We start from the raw sequence: 16,357 nt of genomic DNA, 5'->3' as shown, positions 1-16,357 counted from the left end.
AATAAAACATTTTAAAGAGAGAGAGAGCAGGGTGTATTTTTGCTTACATGTGTTGCTCACTCAACATGTAGGGGCTAATAGTAAGTCTAAATCCTAAATCATAGGAGACAGATGAGTAAGACCAAAGTAATCACAGAAGCCTGCTTGAGGGAGGATTTAAGAACCCCCACTGAGGAAGGAACAGGAAAGAGGAAGGACACTACTAGAGACAAGGTTGGAGGAAAGAAGAGAGATAAACTAGATTATTCCTAGAGCGGCAAGGATGCCTGTCTGACTCAGCCAAGGAGTGTGCAGTGTTTAATGTACTGAAGAATCTGAGGAGACAAGCAGGAAGGGACGCAAGACCTTAGAAATCAAGGCAAGCAAAGGACTTGACAGAGGAAGAAAAGGTATTTATACTTTCTTAAACAAGTTGTGAAAATGTTCTTGTACCAGCTGCATGTTTCCTAATAAACACTGGTTTCAATATAATATTTGCCCTGGAATTCCCTCTGTCCTAACTTCCCCCAAGGCAGGATGACCTTGTAGAACCTTTTTTTTTTTTTCTTTTCTTTTCTTCAGTTTTGGCTTATGGCTGTGTGGGAAAATGAACCTAGAAATCTGGAGCCTCAAGCATGAGAGTCTTTCTGCATAATCATTATGCTAGCTCTCACAGCAGAGCTGAGGTGTAAAATCACAGTTTAGAACCCAGGCGCCGGAACCTCCTCCCCCCCCCCCCAATAAAACTGTGAAGGATGGTCCCGTCACAAAATCACTTAGCAGTAGATTCCCTCCCGCTTTATAGTTCAACTTGTAATGAATAAACAGACTCCTGAGTGGACTATCTCTTAAGGCAGTGAGAGAGAGAGATAGAGAGAACTCCTAATGTTCTGGCGCTAACTACATCTTCTTTGGGTCATAAAACTGATCGACTGGCAGAAAAAAAAAAAAAAAACTGATCGACTAAGCATTCAACTTTGGGGGGCGGGGTGGTAGGATGAACTAGAAACTCACTTGTCTAATTCACTGGAATAGACCAATCAATCATCAGTGAGTCTCTAACATTTCAGAGGATCCCTAGGCGACCTCCAGTCCCGTCCCGCACCTCCCTGCACACGACTTAGGCGAAGGAGGGTGGGTGCTCAGTTGCCTCTAAAAACTGCGGGTGGCAGAGCGCAGGGGGGAGGGGGTGCGTGCAGAAGCCTTTCCCAAAGAACAAACCCAAGCACAGGACTATCCTGAGTTCACAGTTCGCGTCCTCGTGTGACCTTCCTGAGAGCAAGCCCACCTTTCCCAACTCAGACCAGCCCGCCCAAGTGTCCCCTCCCGGTGCCCGCCCGCCCCGGGCGCCCACTCACCCACCTGACCAGCGGCTCCTTCTCGGGCTCCGCGGGCTCGTCCAGGCACTTGGCCGGGCAGCAGCAGCAGCAGCAGCACACGGTCCGCAGCCAGGCCCTCAGCCCCATGGAGAGCGAGCTGCCCCGCCGGGAGCCTCGGGGAGAGCCGCGGCGGCGAGCGAGGGCGGGCGGGGCGCGGTGGCCGGCCCGGCGTGCGGGTGCGGGGACAGCGGCGGCCGGGGCTGCGCGGGCCGGTCCGAGCGCATCCCGCCGCGGCGAGGCCGGGGTCGCGGGGAGGCCGGGGACGCGCCGGTGCGGCCCGGGGTCTCAGCGCCGCGCGCTCTGCCGCACTTGGGTTTTGTTTGGGGCGTGTGTTTTGTTGGGGCTTCCCTCGCTGGCTCTCTCGCTCGCTCTCTTTTAATTCCCCGGGCGCAAATCGGGGCGCATGCGTCCCCGCGCCGCTCCGCTGCTGCCCTCTAAGGAGGAAGCGGGGACTCCATGCAGACTGGCTGCAGGCGAGGGCACCCACGGGCGACCCGGGCTGGAGGTGGGGAGAGAACCCTCGAGCTCCGGAGCAGGAGATCAGGCTGCTTCTGTTCAGACCTTTTATTGGCTTCACTCCCCGGGAAAGGAAAGCCCCGCCTCGCCATCCCCAAGCCTTCAGAGCAGAGCTGAGGGCGTATTTTTACACCGCCCACCCACACAGAGGAAAAGTGAGCTCAAGTGAGCCATTCTAGAAGTAGGTGGTTTGTTTGTTGGCTTGTTTGTTTGTTTCTTATGTACTGTATTCATGATTTTTTCCCCAAGTTTCCCAATCCTTTAAATAAGCCCCTTTGAGACAAAATTAAAAAGGCAGCCCTCCAACACTTAGTTTCTTTTTTTTTATTATTTAATTATCTGAGACAGAGAGAAATGAGAAGGGAGGGGAGGTAGAGAGGGAAAGAAAGAGAGAGTCACCTGCAGGCCTGCTTCATCACTCGTGAAGCTTTCCCCCTGCAGGTGGGAAACGGGATCGAACCTTGGTCCTTGCACACTGTAATAGCCCCCTTTCTTTTTCTTTCTCTCTTTCCTTCTTTCTTTCTTTCTTTTAATTTTTTTATTCTATTTATTTATTGGATAGAGAAAGCCAGAAATCAAGAGGGAACGGGGAGATAGAGAGGAAGAGAGACAGAGACACCTGCAGCCCTGCTTCACTCGCAAAGCTTTCCCCCTGAAGGTGGGACCAAGGGCTCGAACCCTGGGCCTTGTGCATTGTAACATGTGCACTTAAGCAGGTGCGCCACCACCAGCCCCTCTTTCTTTCTTTTTTAAAGGCTGCAGGTCCTACATTACTTTTTATCTTATTTTAATTTGATAGAGACAGAAAGTGAGAAGAAACAGGAGATTGGCAGAAAGAAAGACAACTGCAGGCCTGCTTCACCACTCATGAAGCTTTCTTTTTTTTATATATTTTATTTATTTATTAATGAGAAGGATAGGAGAGAAAGAGCCAGTCATCACTCTGGTACATGTGCTGCCGGGGATTGAACTCAGGACCTCATGCTTGAGAGACCAACGTTTTATCCACTGTGGCACCTCCCGGACCACTCATGAAGCTTTCTTCCTGCAGGAGCAGACTAGGGGCTTGAATCTGGGTCCTTGAGCACGGTGATGTGTGCATTCAACCAGGTGCAGCTGCCTATCCCTGCCCTGAACACTTAGTTTCTTGCAATTTTCTAGAGCCAGTCATACTTCTTTATGTCTTACTTATGCTTGTACTAATTTGCAAATATTCCACCTGCCGGGGAAAGTCTTCATAAGTGGTGAAGCAGTGCTGCAGGGGCATATCTCTCTATCTACCTACCTACCTACCTACCTACCTCTTTCTCCCATTCCCTTCAATTTCTCTTTGTCTCTATCCAATAAATAATAAATTAATAAAATAAATGTCAGTGTGTGTGTGTGTGTGTGTGTGTGTGTGTGTGTGTGTGCGTGCTCTGCAGTTTCAAAGGGGTGGTCAGGAAAAGCTTCCCTAAAATATTGACATTTAAGCAAAGACTTGATGGAGATAAGCAAGACGGCTAGGATAGTGGAGGAAGAATGTTTCAGTGAGAATGAAAAGCTCCAGAGAAGAGCCTGAGAACTGGAATTCCAGAGGCCCTAGAGGAGTATGATCAGGAGGAAAAGTAACATGTGATCAAGTAGGTTTTGGGGGGCTTGTTTCCCCGTGTAAAGACTGAATTTTGTTCTGTGTGAATTTAGCAAACTTTGGAGGGTTTTGAGTGGAAGATGTTAGAGGGCCCTGCTCCATGACTATAGGATCCATTGGCTGCAGTCTCAAAAAGAAACTAGGTACCAAAGACTGTTTTAGGGCCATGCAGAGATTATTCTAATATTCCGAGTTGTGGAAATCTTCAACAAGAGAGATAATAGTGATGGGAGAGCAAAATGGTTGACCTCTGGATGGAATTTGGAAACCAAGCCAGAAAAAAAAAGAAAACTAAAATAAAGAAAAGGAGGGGCAGAGATAGATAGCATAATGGTTATGCAAAGAGACTCTCAAGCCTGAGGATCCAAAGTCTCAGGTTTGATCCCCTGAACCACCATAAGCCAGAGCTGACCAGTGCTCTGGTAAAAAAAAAAAAAAAAAAAGGAGTGCAAATCAGAACTTGGACTGGGCATGCACCAAAGTAAAAGACTGGGCATGAGGGGAGGGTTCAGATCTTGGAACATGATGACAAGAGGAGGACCTAAAGGAGGTTGGAGTGTCATGTGGAAAACTGAGAAATGTTACACATGTATTTTACTGTAAAAACTACTGTATTTTACTATTGACTGTAAACCATTAATCCCCCCAATAAAGAAAGAAAGAAAAGGAGTGGCAGAAAGATTTGAGGTCTACAAGCTGTGAAGGTTGAATTGCCATTGACTGAAATTAAGAAAAGTGTAGGAAGGTGGGGATAGATACCATAATGGTTATGCAAAGAGACTTTTGCCTGAGTCTCCAAGGTCACAGGTTCAATCCCCAACACCACCATAAACCAGAGCTGAGCAGAGCTCTAATTTAAAAAAAAAAAAAAGTAGGAGGGGTGAGGAGGAAAAGCAGGAGTTCATTTTTAGAAGTGTCAGTTCTTATGGGTACTGTATTAATTTAAAAAGAGTGTTACTGGGGAGTCGGGTGGTAGCGCAGCGTGTTAAGTGCATGTGACGCAAAGCACAAGGACGGGAGTAAGGAGTCAGGTTCAACCCCCTGGCTTCCCACCTGTCGGGGAGTCGCTTCACAGGCAGTGAAGCAGGTCTGCAGATGTCTATCTTTCTCTCCCCTCTCTGTCTTCAGCTCCTCCCTCCATTTCTCCCTGTCCTAACAACAACACCGTCAATAACAATAGCAATAATAACTACAATAACAATAAACAAAAGGGAAAATAAATAAATATTAAAAAGTTTAAAAATAAAAACTGAAGTAGTCTGGGAGGTGGCACAGTGGATAAAGCATTGAACTCTTATGCATGAGGTCCTGAGTTCAATCTCAGGCAGCACATGTACCAGAGTGATGGCTGGTTCTTTCTCTTCCTATCTTCCTCATTAATAAATATATAAAATCTTAAAAAAAAAAACTGAATATAACTTCTCTTGCAAACCCTGGGCTTAATGATTAACTCCTGCTTTTGATGTAGAGAATAGATGAATAGGGCAGGGCTAGATAGCATAATGGTTATGCAAAGAGACTCTCATTGCCTGAGGCTCGAAAGTCCCAAGTTCAGTCCCATGCACTACCATAAGCCAGAACTGAGCAGTGCTCTGGTAAGAGAAAGAGAGACAGAGAATAGATGAATATTCCTTTTTGCACCCCCCCACCCCCATTCCTAAGCAGGGTGGACTAAGGCAATGCTGCTTTATAGATAAGGACAATTAGGGTTGTAGGGAGCAACCGGGCCTGACTGGAACAAATAGACTCAAGACCCTTATCTCAGCTGGCACCAAGGCCAAAGATCTTGTGTCTGCTTTGTGTCATCATGACGTGGTCACCTTGTCTGCATATTTGGGAAATAACCCATCTTGTCCTGTCCACCTCTGTAACTAAAATGTAGCACGCCTGTAAAATCTTATAAAGCTGGAAGTCACCCCTATGAGAAGTGCAGAGAAATTACTGAAATTATTCAATTCTTTTGCCCACTGGTGTATAAAATCTCTCTTCTTTTTACCTCACCCGACTCTGGTTTTGTGTTTGGGGGTGAATTTCTGCAACACTCTCATATATATATATATTTTTTTTTTCAGCACATTGGTTAAGTGTCTATGTTTCCACAATTCTAGTTGCTGTGATCCAAATGTTTTTTTCCCTATTTATTAAATCCCTTCTTTTTAAAAAAAATATTTATTTTCCTTTTTGTTGACCTTGTTTTTATTGTTGTTGTAGTTATTATTATTGTTGATGTCGTCATTGTTGGATAGGACAGTGAGTAATGGAGAAAGGAGGGGAAGACACCTGCATACCTGCTTCACCGCCTGAAACGGCTCCCCTGCAGGTGGGGAGCCGGGGGCTCGACGGGGATCCTTGCGCCAGTCCTTGCACAAGTCCTACCGCCAGACTCCCTATTAAATCCCTTCTATGAGTCTGTACTACGTTGTACTATGAACTGGGGATATGGTGAAGAAAAACACCAAGTCCAAATCTTTATGAATGGAATGCACTTTAATTTACCATCGCATTGTCCTTAGCTCAGCCAGTACTTGGCTACCTTGCTCCAAGCATGGCATTCCTTTGGAATTCACTAATGATGTCATTTGGGAGCTGAAGTATGTTGGCTTGCCCATTTTTCCTTCCTGGCATATGCCTTTTCTTCCAACTCTCAGGAGTCGTTAGTAAATTCTTAAAGAAGGAAGACTTCACACCAAACTAGTTGTTTTCAAAACAAAGTGTAGAATTTTCTCTGCTACAGAGGGAGTCTGAAAACACAGGCGGCAAGCCTGAGTTCAGCCTTGTAGTCAGGCAGCTGATGGGGCTGTGAGTCACCAGATGACCCCCCCCCCCAGGGGAGAACTGCTGCCTCCCCCAACATCAGGTGCCCAGGAGCTCTCGGTAAATGTCAGGTGTTACTACTGCCTGTGGTGGGCGGTGCTGGCTTCCGCCCAGGCAGTAGGAACAATCTAAGCGTCACAGAAGGGGAGGTAGGGGTGAGGAGGAAGAGCTTGTTGCTCTCCTGTGAATGACATGTGAAACAGAAAGTGGAATTACTGATGTGGTTTCAGGCACCTAGAAGTAGGGGGTGGAGGGTTAGGCAGTGTGGCTATTTTTGTCAAAACTAAAAAAATAAATAAATAAAAAGGAAGTTATGAAGGTATTCAATTTCTGGGAAAATGAGCATTATGCAAGCATTCGTATGATAATCCTTCAAAATCTAACCAACAATACTGACATCATTGCAAAAGAAGGAGCTAGGAACCCTGTGTACTGACAATATTAACTATATATTATTCAATGGAAAATACAGGGAAATTACTGCAGGTTTTGTTTGTTTGTTTGTTTGTTTTAGATTTCATTAATTTATCAATGAGAAAGGTAGGAGAAGAGAGAGAAAGAACCAGACATCACTCTGGTACTTATGCTGCCAGGGATTGAATTCAGGACCTCGTGCTTGAGAGTCCAATGCTTTATCCACTGCACCACCTCCCAGACCACTACTGCAGATTTTTAATATTAAAATAAAATAACAAGTAGACACACATGTGCACGCATGCACTCACACACGCAAGCACACAAGATGTCACAGTGGCCTATCCATGGATATGTCCAAAAAAGGTTTATTTAATTTATTTATTTTTCTCTTTTGTTGCCCTTGTTGTTTATCGTCGTCATTGTTATTACTGATGTTGTTATTGCTGTTCTTGTTGTTGGATAGGACAGAGAGAAATGGAGAGAGGAGGGAAAGACAGAGGGGGGAGAGAAAGATAGACACCTGCAGACCTGCTTCACCGCCTGTGAAGCAAACCCCTTGCAGGTGGGGAGCCCGGAGTTCGAACCATGATCCTGATGTCAGTCCTTGCACTTTGTGCCATGTGAATTAAACCTGCTGCTCCACCGCCTGGCTCCCTATTTAATTTATTTTTTTAATGGTTTTAAAAAAAAAAACCTTTATTTTACTTGATAGGACAGACAGAAATTCTAGAAGGAAAGAGGATAGAGATGGAGAGAGACAGAGAAACAAATGCAGTCCTGCTTCACCTCTCCTGAAGCTTTCCCCTTGCAGGTGGGGGCCAGGGACTTGAACCACGGTCTTTGAGCACTATGCTCCACCAGATACACCGCCACTTGGCCACTCCAGAAAAAGGTTTATACTGATAATAATGGTTACTCTCAGAAGTGCAGGCAGCACTAGGACCAAGGTGACTCTAATGAGGTACTGATTCTCAAAACACAGCCTGCACTTGTACCACCCTGAACATGAGAGTTGTCTTACATGTTGAAGCCCAGGCTTCTAACTTCCAGGCTTGGGGATTTGGAAACTGTCACGAACTAAATTTATAGCACCACCACAACCCCCAAATTATATGCTGCTGAAGTTCCCACCCCCAGTCCCTCAGAACGTGACTACAATTGAAGATCTGGTCTGCAGCACGGCCATTCAAGTTCTATGAGACCATCCAAGTGGGCCCAGAGCTTGTTCTCCTGCTATTTATTTTTGCAGAGCCAGAGAGAGCCTCAGGCAGTTGCCATTTTACAGCTCTTGGAGTTTCCCCAGTGCTGTAGTCCTCCCATGTGGTGTCAGGGTCCAAACCTGAGCTTACACATTGTGACGCCCTAGCCAGTGAGCTACCCCTCTGGCATTATGACTGATTTCCTGAAGAGAACAGATCAGGACACAGACAGAGGGGAGACTATGGGGAGAAAAGGGAAAAGATAAAATGGTTATCTCCTCTCCAAGAGAGGCATGTCAGAGTGAAATCCAGCCTGATGACCTCTCTTTTCTCTTTTTAATTTTATTAGTGATTTAATATTGATTTACAAACTTGCAAGATAGCAGGGTTACAACTCCGCACCTTTCCCACCACCAGAGTTCTGAACCCCAAATCCCTCCATTGGAAGCTACAGCACTTCTCCTAAGGGTGCAGATATGGATTAACTATTATTTCTACAACTACCTGTCTACGTTTGTATATATTTGCCCATTTTTTTAATATGGTCCCATCTTCTCTTTTCTTTCTTTCTTTCTTTCTTTTTTTTAAATTCTTTATTGAGGGATTAATGGTTTACAGCTGACTTCCTTTCCAAGTCACATCTGCACCTATCACTACATCCAAATGCCCTCCCTTTTTCCTCTTCTCTCTCTGGGTCCTGATGGAGATGGAGTTCAGAGTTCTTTGGTCACTTTCACTCTACCATTTCTTCCCCTCTGGGAGTATGGACCAAAATTGGTTTTGTGGTGCAGAAGATGGGAGTTCTGGCTTCTCTAATTTTAGTCTCTCTGCTGGACATAGGTATTGGTAGGTTGTTCCATACCCCCAACTTGTTTCTATCTTTTCTTAGTGAGATAGGGCTCTGAGAGCCTAATGATCTCTTCATCACAGACACATACTCTTCAGAACTATGAAAAAACCAACTCCTGATGCTTATGTGACCAAGGATGGAGTGTTTGTTATGGCATCTCTAGAAAACAGGTACACACAAAGAAAAAGAAAACAAACACACCCATCCAAAATGATCTGTATATACCTATGTTCATAGCAGCACAATTTGGAATAACCAAAACCTGGAACCTACATTGGTGACCCCACTTGGAAGGGGAAGCTTCACAAGTGGTGAAGCAGGTCTGCAGTTGTTTCTCTTTCTCCTTCTCTATCTCCCCCTTCTCTCAATTTCTGGCTGTCTCTATCAAAGAAATAAAAATAATTTTTTAAAAAAGATTTTTAATTATTTATTAATGAGAAGGATAGGAGAGAGAGAAAGAACCAGACATCACTCTGGTACATGTGCTGCCGGGGATTGAACTCAGGACCTCATGCTTGAGAGTCCAGTGCCTTAGCCACTGCGCCACCTCCCAGACCACAATAAAAATAATTTTTTAAAAAATGAAACAAAAATGGAAAAGTTGGTCACATTTAAAATAAATAAAATAAAGTATATTGGTTGTCACATTTATAGCCATAGCACTGTGTTCGACCTCTTGTGGGATACAAAGGGAAGTAAGAGACGGGAAACTTCCCAGGGAAAATAATCCAAAGATTATAAAACTGCGATGTTTGGCCTTCATCAGTGCCCCAGGACACATCCTTTTATGCCGGGGGCCGGCCTGGCTGGTTATTCAGGGTCCCTGAAGGAAAGGGGGAGTCAGCAAGATGAATGAAGTGAGTGACGTGTCAGCTGCTTTAGGTGCAGAAGCGTCTCTGCCATGTCTCTGCGGAGCTTTATTTTAACCACTTTTTGCCCGGATATAGTTGACATCATCTAAGATTGTTTTCATTAACATCAAGGATACAGATATCATGCATGATTGTTTTCTTTTTTTTTTAATTATTATATTTATTTATTGGATAGAGGCAGCCAGAAATTGAGAGGGAATGGGGGAGATAGAGGAGAGAGACACCTGCAGCCCTGCTTCACCACTCGTGAAGCTTTCCCCCTGCAGGTGGGGACCAGGGGCTCGAACCTGGGTCCTTGTGCACTGTAACATGTGCACTCAACCACGTGCACCACAACCTGGCCCCCGCATGATAGTTTTCATGAACATCAACATTATTATTATTATAGGTATGTTTTCCTTAGAAAGTTCCCTAGGTCTGGGGCCTCCTGATCTCCCCTTGAAAGTTTCTTGGGTCTGGGGTAGTCTAAATCTAACCTTGAAAGTTTCCATGGTCTGGAGTAGTCTAAATTTCCCCTTGAAGTTTCCCTTGAAATGACCATCTGTGTTTTGACCATCTCCCTGTTCTGACCTTCTGTATGAATAAACATTTTTCCCTGGAGCTAAATATAATAGCTTTTCTTCTTAACCCATTCTTGGGTGGGTCTAAACCAAGTCTTTTGTAATATCTAGTAAGCTGTCTACCTAAAGAAATCTTCTGCTGTAAAGTAAGCACACACCATGGGGGCTCTCTTCTGGTTAACCTTTGCATATAAGAAAGTTTACTAACTTCTACCCATATACCCTAACCTTAGCTATTTAACTACACAACCTCTACATTTATTATACATGCCTGTAAATGAGGCAGGGGGTCTGTGGGTAAGGAGATATATATCACCTCTTTATATTTAGGTGAAGACCACAGTCTGTCACTCATGCTACAAGCCACCCATAGTTCTGGCTTTTGGTCTGAGTCCAGCTAATTGAGAAGCTGTCGTGGTGACAAGTAGCTCTTTTTCTGAAAGCCTCCCAATGGGTACAGCAGCTTCTGCTCCTAGGCCATTTTTAATCTTGTCACACTCACTGTCATATATATTTTTTTCTTCTGACAGTTATTTAAAATATTTATTTATTCCCTTTTGTTGCCCTTGTTGTTTTGTGTTGTAGTTATTATTGTTGTTGTTGTTAGATAAGACAGAGAGAAATGGAGAGAGATGGGGAAGACAAAGAGGGGGAGAGAAAGACAGACACCTGCAGACCTGTTTCACCGCCTGTGAAGTGACTCCCCTGCAGGTGGGGAGCCGGGGGCTCGAACCGGGATCCTTGTGCTTTGCACACCATGTGCGCTTAACCCACTGAGCTACCGCCTGACTTCCTCTGACAGTTTGTTTTATTGATACTGGAATGCTTAGGCTTTCACAGCAAGCTTTTTTTTTTAAAGATTTTATTTATTTTATTTATTTATTTTTTTATTTACTTATTGAATAGAGACAGTCAGAAATCAAGAGGGAAGGGAGGGATAGAGAGGGAGAGAGACAGAGAGACACCTGCAACACTGCTTCACCACTTGCAAAGCTTTCCCCCTGCAGGTGGGGACTGGGAGCTCGAACTTAGGTCCTTGTGCACTGTAACGTGTGCTCAACCAGGTACACCACCACCCAGCCCCCTAGATTTTATTTTTTAATGAGAAAGATAGGAGGAGAGAAAGAACCAGACATCACTCTGGTACGTGTGCTGCCAGGGATTAAATCCGGGACCTCATGCTTGAGAATCCAATGGTTTATGCACTGTGCCACCTCCAGGACCACGACAGCTGACTTCTTCCTTGGGTACAGCCATTCCTTCCATTGCTGCCTCTTGGTCTTGGGGTTCTCCTCTTGCTTGTTGAGCTGGTGACATGTGGCAGTTTTCCTGGGTGGAAGATTCAAAAGGTTGTTCTTCTTGCCCTTGCAAATTTTTGGGGGGGGGGCTTCTTTCTGTGTCTGGTCAGTGACAGTGAGAACACGGGTGATAGATCTGCAAGCCACTGAGATGTAAGAGAGCTGGCACAGCGGCCTCCAGTCACTTTGGTGACACGCAGCTGGTACAGCTTCACTTTTAGGCCGTCCAGCTGCTTAAGCAGCTCCTGTACCTTCCCACGCAGGCCTCTGGCCTTGATCTTTGCCATCATGCCACATTGAGAGATCTCTCTCCAAGACTCACTCCAAGGGAAAGAGCCACATCCTTTTAATACTCTGAGTGTAGGTGGGGTAGATAGCATAATGGTTATGCAAAGAGACTCTCATGCCTGAGGCACCAAAGTCCCAGGTTCAATCCCCCGAACCACCATAAGCCGGAACTGAACAGTGTTCTGGTTAAAAAAAAAAAAAAAAAATTAATATTCAGAGTGTGTCACCTTTCACCTCACTCTCTACCTTGTAGTGGGTAATTATCGTGCCATGCCTAGCCACACCGCTAGAGCTGACTACCTGCTCTAACAAAGCCTCTATTCTAACTACATCCTCTGTCTATCTCTGCTGTCAGAGGCAATCACCCTACCACAAACACCAAACACTTTTCAGATGCCTGGGACATTGTCACTTCCAACTCCTCAAATAATGACCTAGAATCAAATCTTTTTTTCCTACCTGTGCCATACCACCTTCTGCATGGCAAAGGACACTCTCCAAAGCCTCCCTCTAAACATAAACCTGGACCCGTCAATCATGCCATGCTTCTTTCTAATTCGCTGACATTCTACTCGATTCTGCTATATTGAGGTGACAGCCATTAAACAGAAGATGTGTGTCAAGACCTGGAACATTAGCAAATGTGTGAATGCTATTCTAATGTTTGACTCAACTTCAAGCCCAGATGCTGACAATCTGCATGTCAGGTAGCCCAACCCACCAGCCAGTGGTTGATGAGTTTCTCACTGGTGTACATTGCCAGAAGCCATTTCTCTACTTGATAGAAGCTAAGCCTTGAAACAACAGAAGCCTTCGAGATAAGTTTCTAATTCCTGTAGGAAGGATGTTTGCCAGAAACTAAGTGACATACCATATAGTTATAGTGACATACCATATAGTTATAGTTTAACAGAAATAGTTGCAAGGACACTCCACTGCCATCTCTGCCTCCCCCTTCCTATGCTCCCCCTTCCCTGAAGCCTTAAAATGCCTGTGAACACAATAAAATTTTGCAGCTTGATCAGAAACCTGTCTTGCTATCATTCTTTCATGTCTCTTGTCCCTGTCATTCCAGGTCCTTAGATTCCTATCCCCTGTTCACCGCCCCGCTGGCCGGGGCAGTACATTACTTTGTTGCCGGAAGGAGCCAGCCCCCTGCAACTTTTCCACTCAGGTTCTACACAAAGAGAAAGACCAGGCTGATCTCTTCCTAAGCCCCAGAAACCTGACTGTAATTCTCTGTGCTGCCACCTTGTGGGCTTCCATGTAAATGAACTACAGTTTCTTTAAAAGTGGGGCTGTGTCTGAAAGGAGTAAGAAAGTTTTCTTTCACTGAGCAAACGGAAAGCCAGTGCAGCTACATGCCTGTGTAGACTTAGATCTCGTGGGACCACAAGAGAGTGTTTAAATGGGATGTTTAAACTGGCTCTCAAAACTCCAAACGTCTTCAGGCACTGCTAAATTGAACAGTAAGACTTTTCTTCTCTTGGCAAGCATGTGGCAAATATCACTTATTAATTAGATCACCTCTTCATCTGATCTTAAGTATTGTTGCTTGGTTAATTAGGCTATGAAAAAGTATATAGTTCATTATAGGTACTTTCTTTCCTTTTTAAAAAATATTTATTTATTCCCTTTTGTTGCCTATATATACATATATATGTATATGTATTTTATTTGTTTTTTATTTTATTTTTGAGAGAGATGCAGAGAAAGACACAGAGAGAAATACCAGAGCACTGCACAGCTCTGGCTTTTGGTGGTGCGAGGGATTGAACCTGGGACTTCAGAGCTTCAGGCATGAGAGTCTCTTTGCATAACCATTATGCTACCTACCCCCCCGTACTTTCTATCTATGTAGTTTCTTGTATTATGTACTTTATTCTGTATTATGTACTTTATGTCCTTATATGTACTTTTTCTTTATATAAAGACATTTAAATAATTAATTTAAAATAGTTGTTGTGGGGATTGGGCAGTGGTGCAGCCAGTTAATTGTACCTATCACCAAACACAAGGACCTGGGTTCGAGCCCCAGCTTCCCACCTGTAGGGGGGAGGCTTCAGTAGTGGTGAAGCAGGTCTGTAGGTGTCTTTCTCTCCCTATCTTCCTATCCTCTCTCAGTCATATGTAATGGAATAAATAAATAAATTCGAAAGGAGAAAAAAGAAAAAGTGACTGCCAGAAGCTGTGGACTTATAGTGGTGGCACTGAGCTCTGGAAGTAACAATGGTAGAAAGATAGACACCTGCAGACCTGCTTCACCGCTTGAACCGGGAACCTTATGCCCATCCTTGTGCTTTGCACCACCTGCACTTAACCCACTGTGCTATTGCCCGACTCACAAATCTGTACATTTCTATTGTGTGTAGATCAGATTCAGAGCTGTTGTCCTTCTGGCCCACAGGCCCACTTGGAGTCTTCTCTTGGATAGTCAGCTTGAAAATTAGTTGTTAGGGCAAATGATAAGGAGTCAAAGCACAACAATTTTTAAAGGTGTGCAGCCAACATCGAGCAGCAGTGTAAACTTTGTACCATTTTCTTTTATTTTGACACACAACTGTCTCCTCTATTCTTGGGATGGGCTTTGGGCCCCACAGTCTTTTCATTGTCTAGATTGGATACCCATGAACTTTAGGCCAATATTAATTAAACCTAAAGAATATCTGTGAGAGAGGGGCCAGGTAAGAACAGAGAAAAATGGAGAGAGGAGGGGAAGACAGAGAGGGGGAGAGAAAGACAGACAACTGCAGACCTGCTTCATCGCCTGTGAAGCAACTTCCCTGCAGGTGGAGAGCCATGTGGTGGAACCGGGATCCTTCTGCCAGTCCTTGCACTTTGCGCCACATGCGCTTAACCCACTGTGCTACCACCCACTCCCAAAACAATATTTTAAATTAGCTGTGTACCACATCAATTTGACTGGGGCCCATGTCTATTAGTATTTAGCAAGGAACTTGTATGACCTCTGGGTCCCTGTCAGTTGAAGCTTACACTTTATTGTCACAGCTAGGCCATGTCTGCATTTTGCAAGACCAGCCTTCCTCAAGTGGCAGAGTGACCCAGTCTCCTTTTGGAGAGTGGGGCAGTCTTTTCTGTGTTACCTTTTAGTGAGGGCAAGGTCCTGAGAGGCCCACAAAAGGGCTAACAAAGAATCCCCAAATGGAAGTGACCAGCAATAGCAGGCAGAGGAATCTCTTATAGGTTTAGGCTCTAGTAGTCATGAGGAATTTAATAATTCCAAGTCTAGGACCCCAGATTATGAGGTGACTTGGCATTGGCAAAAAAGGGTTTTTTTTTTAAAAAAAAAATTTATTTCTTCCCTTTTGTTGCCCTTGTTGTTTTATTTTTGTAGTTATTGATGTCGTTGTTGTTGGATGGGACAGAGAGAAATGGAGAGAGGAGGGGAAGGCAGAGAGGGAGAGAGAAAGATAGACACCTGCAGACCTGCTTCACCACTTGTGAAGTGACTCCCCTGCAGGTGGGGGCCAGGGGCTCCAATCCGGATCTTTCTGCCTGTCCTTGCGCTTTGCGCCCGCTTAACCCGCTGCCTACCCCCGACTCCCAAAAAGGGTTTTTATTAGGTGAGCCAGTTTCTTGTCTCTCATCACTTTTTTTTTTTTAATTTTTTTATTTAAGAAAGGATTAATTAACAAAACCATAGGGTAGGAGGGGTACAACTCCACACAATTCCCACCGCCCAATCTCCATATCCCACCCCCTTCCCTGATAGCTTTCCTATTCTCTATCCCTCTGGGAGCATGGACCCAGGGTCATTGAGGGTTGCAGAAGGTGGAAGGTCTGGCTTCTGTAATTGCTTCCCCGCTGAACATGGGCGTTGACTGGTCGGTCCATACTCCCAGTCTGCCTCTCTCTTTCCCTAGTAGGATGGGTCTCTGGGGAAGCTGAGCTCCAGGACACATTGGTGGGGTCTTCAATCCAGGGAAGTCTGGCCGGCATCCTGATGGCATCTGGAACCTGGTGACTGAAAAGAGAGTTAACATACAAAGCCAAACAAATTGTTGAGCAATCCTGCTCTCATCACTTTTTTGTAGTCTCTCTTCTGTCTGATTAGCTCAAACTTTTTCTCAGTTAAGGCCTTGAAGGTCTTTTTTTTTTTTTTTAAATAAAAAGGAAACATTCACAAAACCACAGGATAAGAGGGGTATAATTCCACACAATTCCCACCACCAGAACTCTGTATCCCATCCCCTCCCCTGATAGCTTTCCTATTCTTTATCCCTCTGGGAGTATGAACCCAAAGTCATTGTGGGATGCAGAAGGTGGAAGGTCTGGCTTCTGTAATTGCTTCCCCACTGAACATGGGCATTGACAGGTCGATCCATACTCCCAGCCTGTCTCTCTCTTTCCCTAGTGGGCAAGGGCTCTGGGGAAGCAGAGATCCAGGACACATTGGTGGGGTTTTCTGTACAGGGAAGTCTGGGTGGCATCCTGTTAGCATCTGGAACCTGGTGGTTGAAAAGAGAGTTAACATACAAAGCCAAACAAATTGTTTACCAATCATGGACCTAAAGGCTGGAATAGTGCAAATAAA

General features: G+C 44.8%; 1 protein-coding gene and 1 pseudogene across 1 annotated transcript in view; both read right to left on the bottom strand.

Moving 5' to 3' along the window:
* MREG (melanoregulin) overlaps positions 1-1,978 on the bottom strand; it is a 56,477-nt gene extending 54,499 nt beyond the window's left edge. The window contains exon 1 of the mRNA XM_060193948.1: positions 1,342-1,978. Within this exon, the coding sequence (XP_060049931.1) occupies positions 1,342-1,445 (104 nt within the window). The 5' untranslated portion in view covers positions 1,446-1,978. The remainder of the gene's footprint in view (positions 1-1,341) is intronic.
* Positions 1,979-7,752: 5,774 nt separating this feature from the next.
* LOC103124913 (large ribosomal subunit protein uL29-like) lies at positions 7,753-11,801 on the bottom strand (annotated as a pseudogene).
* Between the last annotated feature and the right edge of the window lie 4,556 nt (positions 11,802-16,357).

The sequence above is a fragment of the Erinaceus europaeus genome, chromosome 7 (assembly GCF_950295315.1).
Source record: "Erinaceus europaeus chromosome 7, mEriEur2.1, whole genome shotgun sequence".
In the NCBI taxonomy this organism is placed as follows: domain Eukaryota; kingdom Metazoa; phylum Chordata; class Mammalia; order Eulipotyphla; family Erinaceidae; genus Erinaceus; species Erinaceus europaeus.
The sequence above is the reverse complement of the archived record's forward strand: the minus strand, read 5'-3'. Positions and strand labels throughout refer to the sequence as shown.